The sequence below is a fragment of the Mesoplodon bidens genome (genome assembly GCF_964165515.1).
Source record: "Mesoplodon bidens genome assembly, chromosome: 1".
Classification (NCBI taxonomy): domain Eukaryota; kingdom Metazoa; phylum Chordata; class Mammalia; order Artiodactyla; family Ziphiidae; genus Mesoplodon; species Mesoplodon bidens.
Genome location: NC_138176.1, coordinates 160,856,463 through 160,874,107, shown reverse-complemented (window position 1 = coordinate 160,874,107; position 17,645 = coordinate 160,856,463). Strand labels below are relative to the sequence as shown.

The 17,645-nt window shown below is 41.2% G+C and overlaps 1 protein-coding gene across 7 annotated transcripts in view; it reads left to right on the top strand.

Moving 5' to 3' along the window:
• The window catches only part of NRG3 (neuregulin 3), a gene marked incomplete at both ends in the record, with an annotated part of 1,088,387 nt that extends 1,071,111 nt beyond the window's left edge, over positions 1-17,276 (top strand). For 2 of the 7 annotated variants that reach the window (XM_081246708.1, XM_081246707.1), the window contains 4 exons: positions 6,110-6,237; positions 10,582-10,731; positions 16,454-16,525; positions 16,769-17,276. In XM_081246708.1, coding sequence (XP_081102834.1) covers positions 6,110-6,237; positions 10,582-10,731; positions 16,454-16,525; positions 16,769-17,276 — 858 coding nt within the window. Of the gene's footprint in view, positions 1-6,109; positions 6,238-10,557; positions 10,732-16,453; positions 16,526-16,768 lie in introns of all 7 variants that reach the window. The other 5 variants (XM_081246712.1, XM_081246710.1, XM_081246711.1 and 2 more) reach the window with 3 other exon arrangements.
• Positions 17,277-17,645: the final 369 nt, after the last annotated feature.

The window sequence follows — 17,645 nt, the reverse complement described above, 5'->3', positions numbered from 1 at the left end:
GTGTGGGAATCTCTCATCCGAGAGATTCACAAGGACCTGGGGTTGGGGCTGCCCCTCTGGCGTCCCACAGGAGGGTGCTCAGGACATTCCCCTTTCCAGTGCCCCTCCTTCCAACAAAAGGCACACTGGTTTGTGCCCAGGCGGCTTCTTGGTGGTCTGTCCAGCCTTCACAGCCTTCTAGGGTCCTCTCGAGGTGGTGGGTGGATCGTAGGGGCCAAAAGCTGCATTTTCTTTATCAGCCTCTTATCCTTATTGGCCTCTTCTGTTAAGTCTCAATTGCCATAGACCTTGAAGGCCTCCTCTACCAAGGTTGACCATGGGGTTTGTGGCCCAGCCTCAAGCTTTTGTTACTTTCTCCTGATATCAGGAGTGGCCTGGGTGATAAAATGCATGACCAACAGTGTCCTTCCTTCTGCAGACTCAGGGTCTATATTAGTGTCCTTCCTGAATGGCTCTGTCACCTGGCTCAGGAAGACTGCCAGGTTTTCATCTTTTTTCCTGTGTAACCTCTGCGATCTTATCATTTACAGGCTTCACCACATACCTTTCATTCCTTCTGATAGATGAGTAATATAATGTCTCATCCTAGCCTGGCCTACACCATCTTCATTGTCCCAGTGTGGGTCATGTTCTGGGATTGCGTCCCCCCCAGCCTGATAAATTTGGTGGTGTGGATAGGTGACCAGTAGGCCTTCTGTATGTCCTTTCTCGGTATATGCTCCTTTTCATCCAGAGTGCAACTGGGCCAGAATAACCATGATGTCCTGCCAGGTAAGAGAGAATGTTAACCCCAGCCTGATGAATTTGTCAGGCTCAGATCGTCAGGGTTCTGTGAGAACCTGCCAAACCTCTCCTTACAGATTCCTAAGTCCCCCATCGAGAAGGGGACATGCACTCTAGTAATCACTCCATTCCCATTAGCTACTTCCCAGAGGGGGGTAAAGGCCTTGTGGGGCAAAAGTGGTGGCTAACTTTGAACCTGACCAGAGCCCCATTGGAGGAAACATGAGGGGCTCCAATTTTTGAGTTTCTGACTTTACAGGGAAAGGTGGCGGTCTGGGAGTTGAAGAAGATGGTGAAGGGGAAGAAGAAAGGGGGGCCTGAGAAGGAGGCTCAGTACGCCGATGGCTAGTCGGCAGTTGAAAGAAGGGGTCTGTGAGAACGTCTGCCTCTGAATCTTTTGGGGGCAACATAGGAAGAGATGCTACCTATAAACAACAGGAATCCCTCAGTCTGGAGTCTACACGTATGGGCCTACACATATGGGACCTCTCCCCATTTTTAAGACTGCTAACAAAATAGGTCCAGTTGTAAAATGGTGTTAAATTTAAGGGATCCATTCCGTGGCCACTTCTCCTGGTCACCCGAGGTATACGGGAACCAGGCCGTGTTGCAAAAGAAAATCAGCTTATTTCCTTACTGTCTCCAATTGTTAAGAATGCAACCCAGAGGAGAATCTCTCGGGCTTCCCATGTTTACATATAAATCTGGAAGCTAACAACTAGAGATCCTGGGGACTGGATGGAGTCGAGGTCTACTGTAATGACAAAGGGGATCACAGAATTCCCTCCCCAGAGTTAGTGACACAGACAAGGAGTCTCCAGGATGAAGGGGATGGGAGTGTAGGTAACGAGGACCAAGGGAGAGGACAGGAGAGGAGGGACAGAAAAGACTGAAAAAAAAAGAGACAGGAGGAGATTGCCTTTTCAGCCTGCTCCCCGAGGGTGTCTACTCAGGCACCAGCCTGTGCACTTCCAGAAAGGGCCAGTGAAGGAGGGAGCACCCTGTCCACTGCCCACCAGGGTGATCAAGCACCGGAACCAGCCAGTTGTACATCGTCTGCGGGTCGCCAATCCACAGATGGGACTCTCACCCACACATACACCAGTATATAGAAATCTGCCACTTCAGCCTGTTCCCAATGAGACTTCTCTTGGCAGAGGAAGAGAAAGGTGAGAATATGGGAGGATCGGACGTCCAGCCACTACATGATAGGAGGATTGAACCTCTGTCACTCTCATGTATCTCCCATCAGGGAAGGCCCACTGGACCAAGGTCTGCTTGGTGTGAGGCGAGCCTCTCCCACCTCTGCTTGTGACCTGTCAAGGTGAGCCATTGCCGGCCAGAGGGAGCAGGTCTCACAAGCTGAGAACAGTGATGCTGTAGCTGCCCGACGTCCACTCTCCTGGGAGGATAAGACAGAGAAGTAGGAGAGGACAGAGAAAGAAGTAGAGAGATTTCAGGAGAGGGAAAGGGAAAGTGGTGAGGGAAAAAGGACAAAGGGGAGGGGGAAGGCGTCGCCTGAATGAGGGTGCTGAGGCCCTCAGGGGCCAGGAAGGCAGACTTACCAAATGTGGTGATGCTGAAACAAGAGGTTCAGGTGGCCACCTGTCACCCACTGGGAAGCTGCATTCGGTGGTCGGGGGTCCCGGAGGTGCCCAGATCCCCTCCCGGGAATGGGAGAATGTCCCGGCAGAGTCACAACAAAGTATGTTACTGACCAGGGTCCTTGGGCTCCTTAATCAATAGAAATTGTTAAGAAGCCAGACGACAAATTCAGGCAAGGCTTTACTGGGACTCACTGCTGCAGCAGGAGGGAGTGAGAACAAGTAACAAGTTTCCCTTGCTCGCTCCCTGAGCTGGGGCGAGCTGGTTCCTTGTATGGTGTGAAGGTAGGGGTGGGTCCAGGGGTCAGCTTAGGTGGTCTGCCCACCCCCTCGGTGATGCTGTGAGCAGGGCGCATGCGGAGTACCCTGCTTTTGCTCTGGACATCTCAGAGGTGGGTTTTTGGTGTTTTGTATCTTGTCATTCATAATTTGCCCCCACTGAGCATGCACGAGGTTATTGTTAGTCCCGAATAAATTCTTTGTATTCTGTTGCTGGAGGAGGCGTTTGTCCAGGTGCAGGCACTGCAGCAAAGGCTCCCAGGTCCCAGGCTGTCTCAAGCTGATCTTGGCTGATTCTCTGTATTCACTTGTCTTTCCAGGTTTTAGAGGGGTGGTTTGCCCTGCAACCTCAATTATCTGATGGATGTAAGAATAGCCACTGATTTTGTTTGTTCAGCTTTTTTCTTATTTTAAGGACAGGAATGACGCTTTCTAAGCTCTTTATCAGATCTGAAAACTGGAATCTATGTCTAAATTCATTTGAACCAATATGTATGGGATATTAGTTTGAAGGATTGCCAAATTACTAGGTTTTTTTTGTGTTCCCACTTGTCTCAACTAACCTTGGATTGGGATACCAGCAATTTAAACCTGCATCTCAGATTAAATGTAGTCACTGAAATGAAAACGATTCTCAAAAAGGCTATGAGAGAAAAATCCAAAATAATAAATTTTGCAGACAAAGTTGTGTTAATGGACCACAGTAATACCAGTGAAAACAACTGCATAGTATAACAATAATCTAAGCATTTGAAAGAAAATATTTAGAACATTATATCTATTATGAATGCCATGAATAAGCAGAACAAGAGGTTGATTCTATTCAAGACTTTTATCCCAGAGTTTGAACAAGGCCCTCTAGCTCTCATGATCAAAAGTCTCATTCAAAGCAGAGGCTCTGAACTAACGGCCCCAAAGCTGAACTAGGCTTTTTTTTTTTTTTTTTTTGCGGTACGCGGGCCTCTCACTGCTGTGGCCTCTCCGGTTGCGGAGCACAGGCTCTGGACGCGCAGGCTCAGCGGCTATGACTCACGGGCCTAGCCGCTCCGCGGCATGTGGGATCTTCCCAGACCGGGGCATAAACCCGTGACCCCTGCATCGGCAGGCGGACTCTCAGCCACTGCGCCACCAGGGAAGCCCTGAACTAGGCTTTTTGACATACATTGTTTTTGAAAAAGGAATGGGCTGCTGACTTTTAATGATTTAGCAATTTCTCTAGAAAATGTGGGTGTGCTAGAAACACTGGCCGATGTCGCCCACTGATAGCCCTCTGCAGAAGTAGCACAGAAGTTACTCCCTCCAATTTGCCACAGATGTTTCTAGATAATCTCACCTGTGTCTATAGCTGAGGCTTCCAACCATCTGAGTTTGTCTTCTCAAGCAATTTATCAAAAGTTGGGAGGCAAAAAATAATTCTAGTAGATCTTTTATAGAACCTGGAAGTCTAGAAATAGAAATTCAGGATGTTGTCTACATTTCAATAACATGTTGATTCAATTCACTTTTTCCATGGATGATTTATGATAAACAACTTAATTAGTCAACAAAGAAGTACATGTGAAGGTATTTCCATCATTTTCTGGATCTTTGTAACTTGTGGCTGTTGAAAACAACCACCTTTTCCAAATTATCTCCATGTCTTCTTTTTGTTCTATGTCAACTCACTCCATTTTGCAAGAAGCCTAAATAGCTTCTGTTAAGTCCATTTTGTAGAATTCATATTCTGATTCAAGATGTGGTCATTACTAACACTATGTGGTTTGTTCTGGAAGTACTTAAAAAGAAAACAATTTAGAGATTTTGAACTTAAAGTTATATAACCTTGACAATTTTCCTAGTCTCCATAGCCCATACCCACCAATATACTTTTTCGCAAGGATAACACCTAGTTAATAGTTTACTTTTGTTTCCCATCTGCATCCCGTGTGGTTGCGTGCACACACACACACGCATGCAAACACATGCACATATATGTATATGTACATACAAAATCTATACATATATATACACACACAAAGCTAAATATGTTTGTATATACACACATACATACACTTATATATACATCTGTTTACTGCATTTTCCTTATTTGCACATGTGGATTCATATTATGCATACTTTTCATACTTTGATTTTATTCAATGGCTATATAATATTCATTGTGGCCATTTCTGTTGTTTCCAGTTGCTTCTCTTTTGTGTTTGTTTTCTGTTTTGTTATTAAAAATAGTACCACTGACATACTTTGATGATTATATCATTTCCAACTTTTACAATTAATGATGGAAATCCCTAATAGTACTCTGCATCAAAGAGTACCAGTACTCTGCATCAGAGTACCTATATTTAATATTTTGCAACACATTGCCAATGTGTACCCCCAACAAATTAGCACCAACTCTATTTTCCTTGAATCTTTCCCTTTACTAAATACTCCTGAAATTTAACGTTCTCTATTCTGATTTTCATCTCTACAATGAGTTCAGTTATATACTTTTTTGCATGTATTCTGCATATCTTTGTTTTTCTGTGAAATTCTTGTTCATATATTACATGTGAATATCTGGATTTCAAAATCTAATTTGGTTATTAGCCTTCAAAAAATGTTATTTCTCAGCATAGTTTTCATTGGTGTTTCTAGAAAAGAAACTTGATAATTCTTGTTGCTTGTTCAAGTGCCAAGTGTCCAGGGAGTGTTAAACTTGACAACTGCTGCCTGATTGAGATGCCATGTGATATTTCTCTGGGAGCAAAGTTTTTCTCAATATGCCATAGCTATAGGGTTTTCTTTAGGTCCCTGTGCCTTGTGATATCTCATAGTCAAAGGTGAAACCAAGGGTTAATAACTATAAAGAGTAAACTGTTCACACACTTCTCTTATTAGACATGGTAATTACCTGCTATCAGGCTGAAAGAGAGAAACAGTGGAGAGTAGTGGGCAGATACTCTAAATCAAAGCCTTCCATAAATCTGAGACTTGTGAAGTTCACTCAATTAGCATTTATTGAATCCCTATAGTTAGTAGTCCATCTACTAATTAATTTTTTTTGTAAAATGTGCATTGAATTAAAAAGTCCTTGTATTAACTTATATAATATTGTATATCAACTATACTCCAACAAAAAAATATGTGTGATTTTGGCTCTCAGGCATAGTGTGCCATGGGTAAAGACTGAAACAAAAAGATAGACTTAGGGTTCTAACGTGAAGAACCCTGTTGAATGGACCTTATCTAATCACAAAGAGTTTTGGGGGCAAGAGGGGAGAGCATATTCAGTGTGTGAGAAATGGGATGAAAATGATGTTTTTGTCATTCTCCTGATCAGGTGCCCAGTGGAAAAGTTACTGGTAAGTTCCAGTAACTTTTTGATACTCAGCTGTAGTGTCAGAGGCCCTGCTTTCATAACTTCTCCTCCAGCTCAACTCTGTGCATGTGATTTCCCACAGTATTCAAAGGCGGAAAGGCATCCCGTGACTGCATTGGAGAAAATGATGGAGTCAAGTTTTGCCGGCCCCCAGTCATTCCCAGAGGTCCCTTCTCCCAACAGAGGAAGCCAATCTGTCAAACACCACAGGTACAGGTAGCTAATCATGGTGGGAATGGGTGCGTTGACACAATGTATAACACTGGACAACACATGCTGAGGAATGACATTGTTCAGGAGATACAATCGTTCTTGCTTCTCCTGTAGTTCCCCATGCAGTGGATGCTCAAGCAGCTCCTAGCAGGCAAAGCAAAGATACCAGCAGGTAGCAATGCCCCTAGAGGAAGCCTAAAGGAACTATTAACAACACCCATCAAGTCTGCAGACACAGACCAGTGAATGAAACTATTGCAATCTGAAAAACTATTAAAAACATGATTTTCTGCAAATTTAATGACTAATTCTTCCCTAGGCAGCTGATAGGACATGCTCCAGGTCTCCCAACATGGTTCTCACACAAAACTTTCCAGAGGGAAGAAGCCTGGCAAATCTTCCCCTTTGGTTTATTAGATCTTCCATTATCAATGGAGTGGGACTTTTTTTTAACAAGCTGACTGTAAAAATTGGCTCTTTGGGGGAGAAAGCCAAAAATAAAGTTATCTTATAGAAGTTTTACAGCATTCTGAGGCTGAGCAAATTCTTCAGCATCTTCTAGTCACATGCTGTGTTTATACATAAGGAATCTGGAACTCCAAAAATTGAAAGTTTTGTTCTAAAGTGCCAACATTTGATACTTGCTGGAACAGACATTTTGTTTATGTGCATCCAAAAGTATTGATATGTCGTCTTTGTGGAAGCTGTCCAAAGATTTAAGCTTCCTTTTCTTAGTAAGAAGTACAGTATTTTAAAAATTCTTAATTATGGAGATTAAAAAAATTTTTAATGGAAAAGGTAAAAAAATAACAATTGTTCCCAGCAATGGAAGATAAATGTTGTTGACCCTTGGTTTTCATATATGTAGGCAATATTTTGAAAATCACCATGAGAGAAGTATGCATTATTCAAGGAAACTAACTTCTCCCTCACCTTTCAGGGAGTCCCTAAAAAAGATTTTCTTGATGCTGGCCACATTTACTATGAGGTTTTCATGTTACTCTTGATACTAATCATTAGTACTTGAGGGTGATTTTTATTCTTAATCTACATGGGTAGAGACTGAGGTACCAAGGGTTTGTTAAGTTAAAAAAAGGTTTCAACACAGGATGAAATATGTTTGGCTACTGGATAATTGCTTTAGTTATTAACTACAATTTTTGGTTTATATCAATTGGGGCATTTACAAAATCGAAAAGATTACTTCAGTTAACTGGACCTAGTGGACGTTCTTAAATTACGGAATTAAGTACAAAATTATTGGCCTTTTAGAAGATGTTTTTTTTCCAAAAGGGCATTTTCCTCTGCTGATTGTAATACACGTTAAAGTGGTATTCCATTCAGTCAAGTAAGATAATTAAGTATAATATTAAGTACTATATTGTCATACATGTTCTAAAGTTGATATGATAAGCAATTATAGCTTCTAATGTATTTGACCTGCAAATACCTTACCCCTAGTTTTGTCTGTTGATATACCTCCTCCTAAACTTGGTTTCTACTATGGTTTCTAGGAATCACTCACAGATCAAATAAGGAAGTCTCTAAGAGACCTTCTTTTTTATTTGGTTCAATGACATTGCAGTATTTGTTGGCATACATTGCATCCTGATAGTAGATAGGCAAGGGTTGATTTATTTATAAAGTGCTTTTAGAACTTTGTAAATTATAGTTCAATATATCATAGCTTTTGTTCTGTAAAACATGCAGTAGACTTAAACGTTTTTGTGATTGATAACCTAGTCACTGATTTATACATCCTGCAAACTGCTGTGTAACTTCCTGAATGCCACTGGGTTAGAAAGCTTGAATAGTTGATTGATCAATACGTATAGAACTGTTTTTTAAGATGGGTTACTAGCTCATACTGGTAGATTTTTATGAATAATTCATTTCTTTTGTGCACTGCAAATATGACTCATTTGGATAACTCATTTATGAAACAAAGCTGTTAATTCAAAGCCACTATTTCTCATGTTTAGTCCAAAAAAAAAAAAACCCGCTTTCTTTTTAAAGAAGAAATCTATTATGTCATGTTATACTTATTACATTATATTTTGGCAATATAACTCATTTATAGACAGCACATGTAGGTTTTTTAAGGTGAAATAAGTCCAGGGTTTTCAGTGATTAGTATGAGCCTTTGTCAGTGTGGGCAGAGGAATCAAGGGAATTTACTTTGTTGAGCAGCTACTAAGTGCCAGACTCCCTGCTAAGCACTTTACATACTTTTTTAATCCCCATAGCAATACTATGAAAATACCTAAACAAGTGCTAATACCTTTATTTGCATCTCTTCCACCCATCTCTAGGCTTTACCTTTTTCTGCCTTGCCTTGTGCACTAAGAGGGCAGCAGGCTCACTTGCCTTTGGGCTTCTGTTGGTTTCTTCTGATGCACAGGCAAGCTATGGAAGGGCAGAGGCCAGTGAGGTCCTAGCACTTCTGCCCCCTCCCTCCCTGCCTGGTTGCCTCAGCTACAGCCCTGTTTCTGGCACTAGCCAAGAGGTCCTCTTCTTACAAGCCCTTTCTCTCTTCAGTCAGGTAACTACTCCTTCCCCTTGCCCTTTCAGTTACAGGGATGGTAACAGCTTCCCATTGTTACCAGCCCTTCTGTACAGTAGTGTCCTGTAATTTTTTTTTTTTCTCAAACAGTGAACACACTTTTATAAATAGCAAAATCTTCCCAAATGACCCAATATAGAGTGCCATCTATTTCCCCCCAGGACTCTGACTGATACAAGTACTTTCCCCAGTATCATACAGACCTGATGCAGCTAATTCTAGCATCCAGGCCTGACTACGCTGTGGACTCCACAATTGCCACTGGATGGTATAGATAGAAGCTGGAAGGGAGGGAAACAAATTAGTTATTATAGAGCTCCTTAAACTCGTTGGCTTAGTGACCTAACTAGAGGTCCCTTGTTGTTAGGCATGTTAGGACTCAATACACTCAACCCAGAAATATTATGATGAAGAGTGAAGTTGTAATAACGTTGCCAGGTATGATCTGGTGTTTGCACAAACTCAGGAAGTTAATGTTGGGCTTGACGAATATGAAGTTATAAAGTGTGATCATTTCACCTTGCCCAAACCAGGAAGGTGGCTACTAGCACTCATTTGTCGGGTTCTTAAATTCTGACCTTAAATAATATTTGAGAAGTTTTGTATTTATTAAGTGGAAATAACAGGAATGTTAGTGGAGGGAAAACTTACAGAACTCCAAATAATGTATTAATATGGGTAAAATTCATTTGGGGGACTGGTTCCTTTAGAACTTTACTGAAATTTTGAAAATGTTTTTGCTGTTTCTGTGTGTGGTTTTATTGCTATTTTCAGAGCTAAATGAGTAGGAACACAAAAATTCTAAGTTCCCTTATTGGCATCTCATGGAATGTCTGCACAGGAACAAAGTTCTCACAGTTCACATGGTAGTAGGGTAAATTCAGTGGGGTGGAGGGAGGAATGGATATGGAATAAGTAATGCGTCAAATTAGTAATTGATTTCTGTAAAGAGTCTAGTTCTTTGTCTAACGTGATCTGTGTAGGGATCTTACCTGCGGTATATCCCGTTTATGCCTTGCCCTTTGATGGCATCTGGCATGGTTATTTGGGTGTATGGGTCAAACAAAATATACGATCAGATGTTTATTAAAAACAAACTCAAAGGGTTATTATGGGATTATATAAAATCATGTGTGTGAAACTTTTGAAAATTGTAAAGCACTATAGAATTTAAAGAATCTTTCATTCAATTAAAAAAAGTTAAAGCAAACTCAAAAGAAAAATAATTTAGGGCCTCAGGATTTGCGAAAATTTGAGACAGTGAACTGCAAAAGTAACATATATATTAAGGAGAGAAAGGCAATTAAAATAAGGTTAGTTTATTCTACCACTAACACAAGTGAAATTTTCCCCATAAAGCCCTTAAGGCTTCCTGGGTTTAGTTCTTGGCAGTGTTTAATAACAAGGCCATTTTTATTTCTATTAAAGGCAATTTTGTAGCTTGGATAATAAGGGAGAATGCCTCAAGCGCACCTCGTTGGCTGGAAAGCTGGTGTTATTATTTTAGTCCATTGTGCTCCAGACTGGAAAGCCAGAAACACAGGAACTGGAACTTCTTTTCTTCTCAGTCTCTCCAAAGATAAACAAAGATCAGCAACTTCCAATCCCTCCTAACAGATATCCTACAGGCATGGATGGAGCCTGACCTAGAACTTTGAGGATCTAGGGTGGAAATGCAGTGCTTGAAAAGTTTCAGCAGCCACCTGTGAGGTTATTGCTATGATCAATTTGTTTGTTGGTTTTCTTTCCACCAGCAGGACTCTCTCTTCTTGCTGCAGTCCAGGGCAAAGGAGTGGTATGCTCCATAGGAATGCCTTCAGAAGGACACCCCCCTCGCCCCGCAGTAGGTTGGGCGGAATCGTGGGACCAGCATATCAGCAACTCGAGGAATCAAGGATCCCAGACCAGGATACGATACCTTGTCAAGGGTAGGTCTTAAAAGCAATGGAATTTAGGGAGGGTGTTATGAATGATATCATTTTAAATTGAGTTATTATGTTCCTTGGGGTTTTATTCACTGATTTCATCATTATTTGGCTACTTATGCTTGCTTCCACCTTTGTTCCACAAAAGAATAACTTTAAAAAACAGATACAATGGAAATAGATATTAGGGAAATGGTAGATGGAAAAGATATACAGCATTAAGAAGAAAGTAAGTGTATAGACATCTAGACACTATGTTATTATTGCAGTTGCTAAAATAACTGGGAATGTGTCTGATTTTAAAACAGAGATTTCTTAGGACAACTAAAGTGTTCCTTCATCCTTAGGTTTGGAAAAAAAAGTGCTTAATTCTCTAATCACTATTGTGGACAATACCGTAACAAAAACCTGTAACATATATATAGCATCTGCTCCTTCGAGCATTCTTGAACAAGTCTCAGTCAGTGTTGACAGAGTATTGTCAAGGCAAAACTAGCTGAACTCAGATCTCTAGTTTCATTCACAGTGCAGGGATGGAAAAATTGGCTTTGGACTCCATGGCTGTTGCTCATCCTTGCAGTGTAAAAAGTGTCCCTTCCTCTCAGTGGACACAGACCCTCATAGGGCTCATAGCATGGTGAGTGGAGTGTAGAATGAATTTTAGCCACCACTCACCTAACCGACATAAGCTGTTCAACCAAGTATGGCAGCCCTTATCAAAACTGACTGAATTTCAAATCTCATCTTTGCCTCTTACTACTTGTAGGAATTTGAGAAAGTTTTAACATCCGAGCTTACGTTTTCTCGTCTATAAATTGAACAAAATAATACCAGCTTTCCTGAGGGTTGTTGGGCAGATTAAAAAGAAATTACATGTGTCAAGAGCTTGTACCTGACACATGGTAAACAGAGAAGGGGTACCTGTAGCTATTGTCACAGGAACCATTATTCTCATTAATTTCAGGAGCAGTGCAATCAGGCTTTACTCCAGAAATTCCAAGAATCCATTTCCTCACTCAAGCCAGGTTCTTGTTGTATCTAGTTTTTCTCTCTCTGAATCAGCCAGGCTAGGCTTCTTTGCTGCTGTGGTCTGGGTGATTTTTCCACCCTGTCTGTAGCAAGTTAAAAGCCAAAGCAGCTTTGAGGTCTGCCCCAGACGCTTACCTTTGTCTTTCCTTCTGGGTGATATGTATGCAACAATGCCATGTCTGACGAATCTCAGCAACCGATTTCTGTAGGAATACTAGAAGATAGGAAATAAATAGCCTGTGTCTGGATTTTGTAATTTTGAAGCAATTCCAAATAGACTGTAAAATACATTTGGTAAGATCTGAGGTGAGATTTACACATTCAACATAACAGCTAAGTTGTCCAAAATGTATAATGCAAGTCAAGAAGTAGTTTGCATTTCTCTTTGCCTTATATCTGGAAAAGGGGCTTGCATTTAGCCTATAATTAATCATGTTTCATAATTACTTTTCTTCTGAAATCACTAATAATATCTGTTACTTAGGTTTCATCCCCCACCCCCACCCCGGGGTGAACGTTGGAGTGAGAATGAGTGAGGTGAAATCAAGTTAGAGATTTTGTGAGTGGAGAGAGAACCCAGCCCGTGCTGTCTTTCTTCTGTTGGGCACTGTTATGGCTATTGTTTAGTTTTGGTTCAATCATCATTGGGTTTGGAATATTCTCTCCAATTGGCTAGCCACCTGTATTTTCCTATGTGATATGCACCTGATGTTGATAAATGGTGACTCTAAGTCACTGTGTGCTCAGCCCAATGACTCTCAGGGAGCAATCTCTTTCTCAATTCTTGACAACAGCTATTTCCCACTCCTGGGGGACTGACCGTCTCTCCGGACTGGAAATGGGATTGGTAATAGAACTTCACAGCTAAAGGCCCTCTTCAAATCTGGCCCTAGCCTGGAGGGGGAGTGAATGAATTTATAAGAGCCATCTGCTGCTTGTTTATCAAGCATGTGGGTGCTGTCTGCTAGTTAGATTCCCGGTGTATATGATGTCTCTCCTTGACACTAATTTCAACCCAGCTTGAACCCAGTGCCTGACTTAGTGAAGCTTGAGGAGGGAGTCAGGTAGACAGGAACTTCTTCAAGAGCCTTTCCCCTGATCAGTGGATTGATGACAGCCATAGCAGTGGCTCACAGAGCTGTGAACTGGGTTATGTCAGGCAAATCAAACTAATGGAATCATGTACTAGACAGAAAGAGATGGAATCACAAGTTAGACTGCTACCTTCAAAGTAGAAGGGATCAAAACATACTGATTATCCACTTCACTTAAATAGCAACTTTACAAACTTATATTCAGTTATTCTTCAGGAAGTGTACAGATGAACACACTAAAGATAGCAGAATTTAACCTAAGGTGGGATAGCCCACATAAAAGAAGTGGATTGAATACAGGCCTTTCTGACTAAATAAACCACTAAACCAGGAAAGGAATGTGAAGAAAAATCACAGTCATGGATGGTGATGTGTAAATGGAATCTCTAATTGTATGGCTCCAGAGGGAGAAGTAGATTGCTTCAATTTTGTCAGTTCATTCTAATTCCATATGCACCAAGAACTGGGTCTTGGAGTCCTCTGGGGAAACACTGATTTCTTGGCCTGACCCCTGAATTACTGGGAATCAAACCAAATGACTAACTGTTGAAATCTTCCCTCTTTAAAAGGATGCTTTGACTCACATAGTTACAGAGGAAATATACTTGTGATTACTTTGTTGAGGGATTGGAGGAAAGGCAGTCCAACCGGTCCAAACTGGTGTTTTACAGTCAATGAATGACAAGCTCATGGATCAAAGGTGTGACAGAGTCATCGACTCTGAAGGGATACAGAACTCTTGAGTATCTTCTAATCAAGAATCATACCTAGAAATGTAACTCTCAAACTTCTGGAGAGTAGTATCACCTCCTAATCAAAGACCAGTGCTAGGACACTCAGAGCAACTCTAGGAAGGGAGAGAGGACTAGTAATGTGCCTGTACTGGAATAGTGAAGAGGCATTACTTCACTGAGTCCTCAGAGCAGTCCCTCTAGATCAGTATTGCTACCTGATGGTTTTAATTAATGAGAGAATTAAGGTAAGGCTGCTGTGTTTGCCTAAGATTCCAGAGCATGTAATGGTGGTGAGACTTGAAATCCTCTCTGATCCAAAACACAATCACATTTTTGGAGAGTTCTAATTGTTTAAAGTGCATCTTCATGTTAGGGCAGCATTTTAGATTTCAGTTGTTGCCAGCATGTGATCCATACCTGGCTTGTGAGATGATGTGTAAGTCAACTCCTTCAGTCAGCACGCAGGAATATTAGAAGACTGCTCCAAGTTTGGCTTGAATTGCCTTTGATTACTTCTTAGTCATGTGTTTTGCCGAAAGACTTACTTTCAGTTTCAAGTTCGGAGGATTTGTTGGCAAAATAACCACTCAACACTTAATTAAGAAATAAGAAAGCTTGTTACGTTAGTTATAGCACAGAGATAAGCAAAATAGTAAGAAATAAATGTATTTACAATCACCAAATTGGGGAAGTACCTACATCCAGATGCAAGCAACGCTGTGACGTCCCTTGAACAGCAATTTGGAGTCCCAGTTGGAAGGTCCCGGGCGGTGCGTCCACTCCATGGATGAGAGTTCAGAGTGCAGCCGGAAGGAGTCCTGCTTTTAATGCCAAGCCGCAAGCTGATAATCATCAGCTTACGTGCAAATATGCAGCTCTGGCTATTATCATAAATGCTCTGATCTCTAGTCATAAGTCTCAGAATGTTCACTGATCCCCGGGATTTGGCCAGATTCCCAAGGCCCAGGAAGCTTCGTGACTTACTCCCTTCCTTATCTGTTGGTTCCCAAGACTTGTTAGCACCGTTTCTGCTGACCTGCATGTAGTCCAGCAGTTCGGTATGTAGCTCCTTTCAGGGTCTTTGTTTAGTCAGAGGCCTACTGTTGCCTCTGAAGCCTGAACAAGACTATTAATTTTTTCAACATCATGTCACGTTGTGCACTTGTGTCAACAATTGACTGAATCCTCTAAGATACTTACACCTTTATCCATCATTTTTACAAAGAATGTTTAGATCCAGGTATTAAGAACTGGCACTATCACCATCACATTTCAACCTGTTAGATTCTACTCACTGATACACTCTGATGATGGTCCATGTGAAAGACGATTTTATCCTCATTAAATTTCTGTGCCATTGGTGAATCTGATAGCAGACATTCTGTATCTTCATACACGTTAATGGTGCTAAGGAAAGAACACAAAAGCCTGCAATTTGTCCCCTTTCTTCTTGTTGAAATTGATTCATTGATCAGAAACTTTAGGTTCAGATTTTCAGTCATAGAACACTAAGGAGAAAGTCGTTGAGGTCCCCCAGGGAATTTCTTTGTATGTGGCTATATAATTTGTGCAGGTAAAGATTTTACATCTCAAAAAAGGTTTGAGATGCCCACTCATTTCTGGCTTTCATAGTAACAATTAAAATAAGACAACGTGGGTTTAACTTCTTCCTCTGCTGCTTACCAAGGGTGTAATTTGGGGCAAGCCCTTTGGGTATTCCTTAGTCCAGTTTATTTATCCATTATGTGGTAATAAATAAACCACACAGTTTTTGTTTTTGTTTTTAAATCAATGGAGGTAATTGGAGGTGAAAGTGCTTTCTGAAAGCTCTATGTGAATGTTTGTTAGCTCTTGTTTTTAACTGGGATATTAAGGGAGTGTTTACCTTGAAGATCTGTTCATGTATTCCTGAGTCTGTTCCATCAAAATTTATTGATTGCCAACTCCGTACTAGGCTCAGTAAGAGAGGGTAGAACACAATAACACCTAAATTTTTTCCCTATCTTTTCACACTGTCTGGCAGAAAGACAGATCTCTACATTGCTCCCATCTTGTCTTTACAATAAAGGTTTCTAATATTTAGTATGCAACACACTTCACTGCAATTATTCTTTCCATGTATAAACATGATTTTTACTTACATTATAATGTAAGACAAGGGGAATGAGATTCATTATATTAAGGATGAATGCATTTAGATTATGCTTAAATTTTAATGTTTAAGGTTAAAATTGAGGAAAAATAATTGAGAAATAGAATAAATACTACTGTTCAAGTCCCCAAACTACATTTCTGTGAACCTACGATATCCCTGCCTCACTTTTTGGCACTGGAAAGTTCAGAGGCAAAGGAAAATTCACTAGCTCTGAACAAGCAAGAAGGGGGCCAGCCAGGTTCTGGCATATTTAAGCCACTTGGAATGGCACAATGGCATTCTCAACAAACCATTACCATGCACCCATGAACTACCTTACTTGGCTCCAGAAACCATGTCGAGGCCCTGTGGAACTCACTTCCTGTTCACCTTGGGCAGACAGAGGAACTGTATGCCTCTCATTCCATCTTTTAGGCTCAGCAAACTGGCAGTGAGGCAGTTCTTACCGAGCAGAGTGCCAGTGGAAATTGGATTTGGTCCCCCTAAAGTCAGTGTGAAGCAGAGAAACTCAGGACTTTAGTACCTTGATGCTTAATATTGGGCTTCCTGATTGCCTCCACATAGGGTGGCCACAAGGAGTCTACACTGGACTAAACCAGGGCTAAGAGGGTGGTCAGGTTGATGGAGTGGAGTAATGCCATTATGGGTTTCCTGTTTGTCACTATGGAAGGGCCACACTTACCTGCTCAATCCCCATTTACTTTGTATTCTAGGATAGAGGTCAGGAAGACTATATCCCACCTGCCTATACAGCTGTGGTGTGTTGAAAGATCCCTGGACTTAAAGTAAGAAGATCTGGGTTTGAGTCTCAGTCTGTCACTTATTTTCTGTGTGACCTTGGGCAAGTCACTTCACCTATCTGAGCTTCAGTTAACTTCTCTGTTTAACTGGGAACATAGTATCCGTCTCATGGGGTTGCTGTGAGAATTCAGTGAGATGGTGCATGTGGAAAGTGCTTTGTTGACTGAATAGTGCTCTCAGGAAGCTGGGAAGAGTGCAGAATATGTAACACTTTGTTTCTTCTTCAGGTATTCATCCAGTGGTTTAACAACCCAACAAAATGCATCAATAAATATGCAACTGCCTTCGAGAGAGACAAACTCCTATTTTAATAGCTTGGATCAAACGGACCTGATGGGATATTCATCCCCAAGGGCCAGTTCCGTGCCCATCATCCCCTCAGTGGGTCTAGAGGAAACCTGCATGCAAATGCCAGGAATTTCTGAAGTCAAAAGCATCAAATGGTGCAAAAACTCCTACTCTGCTGATATTGTCAATGTGAGTATTCCAGTCAGCGATTGTCTTATAGCAGAACAGCAAGAAGTGGAAATATTGCTAGAAACTGTCCAGGAGCAGATCCGAATTCTGACTGGTGCCAGGCGATCAGAAGACTACGAACTGGCCAGCGTAGAAACCGAGGACAGTGTGAGTGAAAACACAGCCTTTCTCCCCCTGAGTTCCACAGCCAAATCAGAACGAGAGGCCCAATTTGTCTTAAGAAATGAAATACAAAGAGACCCTGCATTGACCAAGTGACCTGAGATGTAAGAATCTGTGCATTCTATGCTTTGCTCAACAGGAAAGAGAGGAGATTAAATACAAATTATTTATATGCATTAATTTAAGAGCATCTACTTAGAAGAAACCAAATAGTCTATCACCCTCATAGTGTTTTTTAACAAAATATTTTTTTAAAGGGAAAGAAACGTTTCAGGAGGGATAAAGCTTACCACTAAAGCTTTTGGGTAGAATTTTGAATACAATTTCATTTAGTCCCAACACTGTCCTCTTTGGCTCTTAGATGTGGGCAATTCAGACTCTCAGCCCCACAGTGCCAGTGACCTCATAAAAAAGTGCTGGCAGTTACCCGGTTTCAAAGAGAAGAGATGTATACCAAGGGTGGAC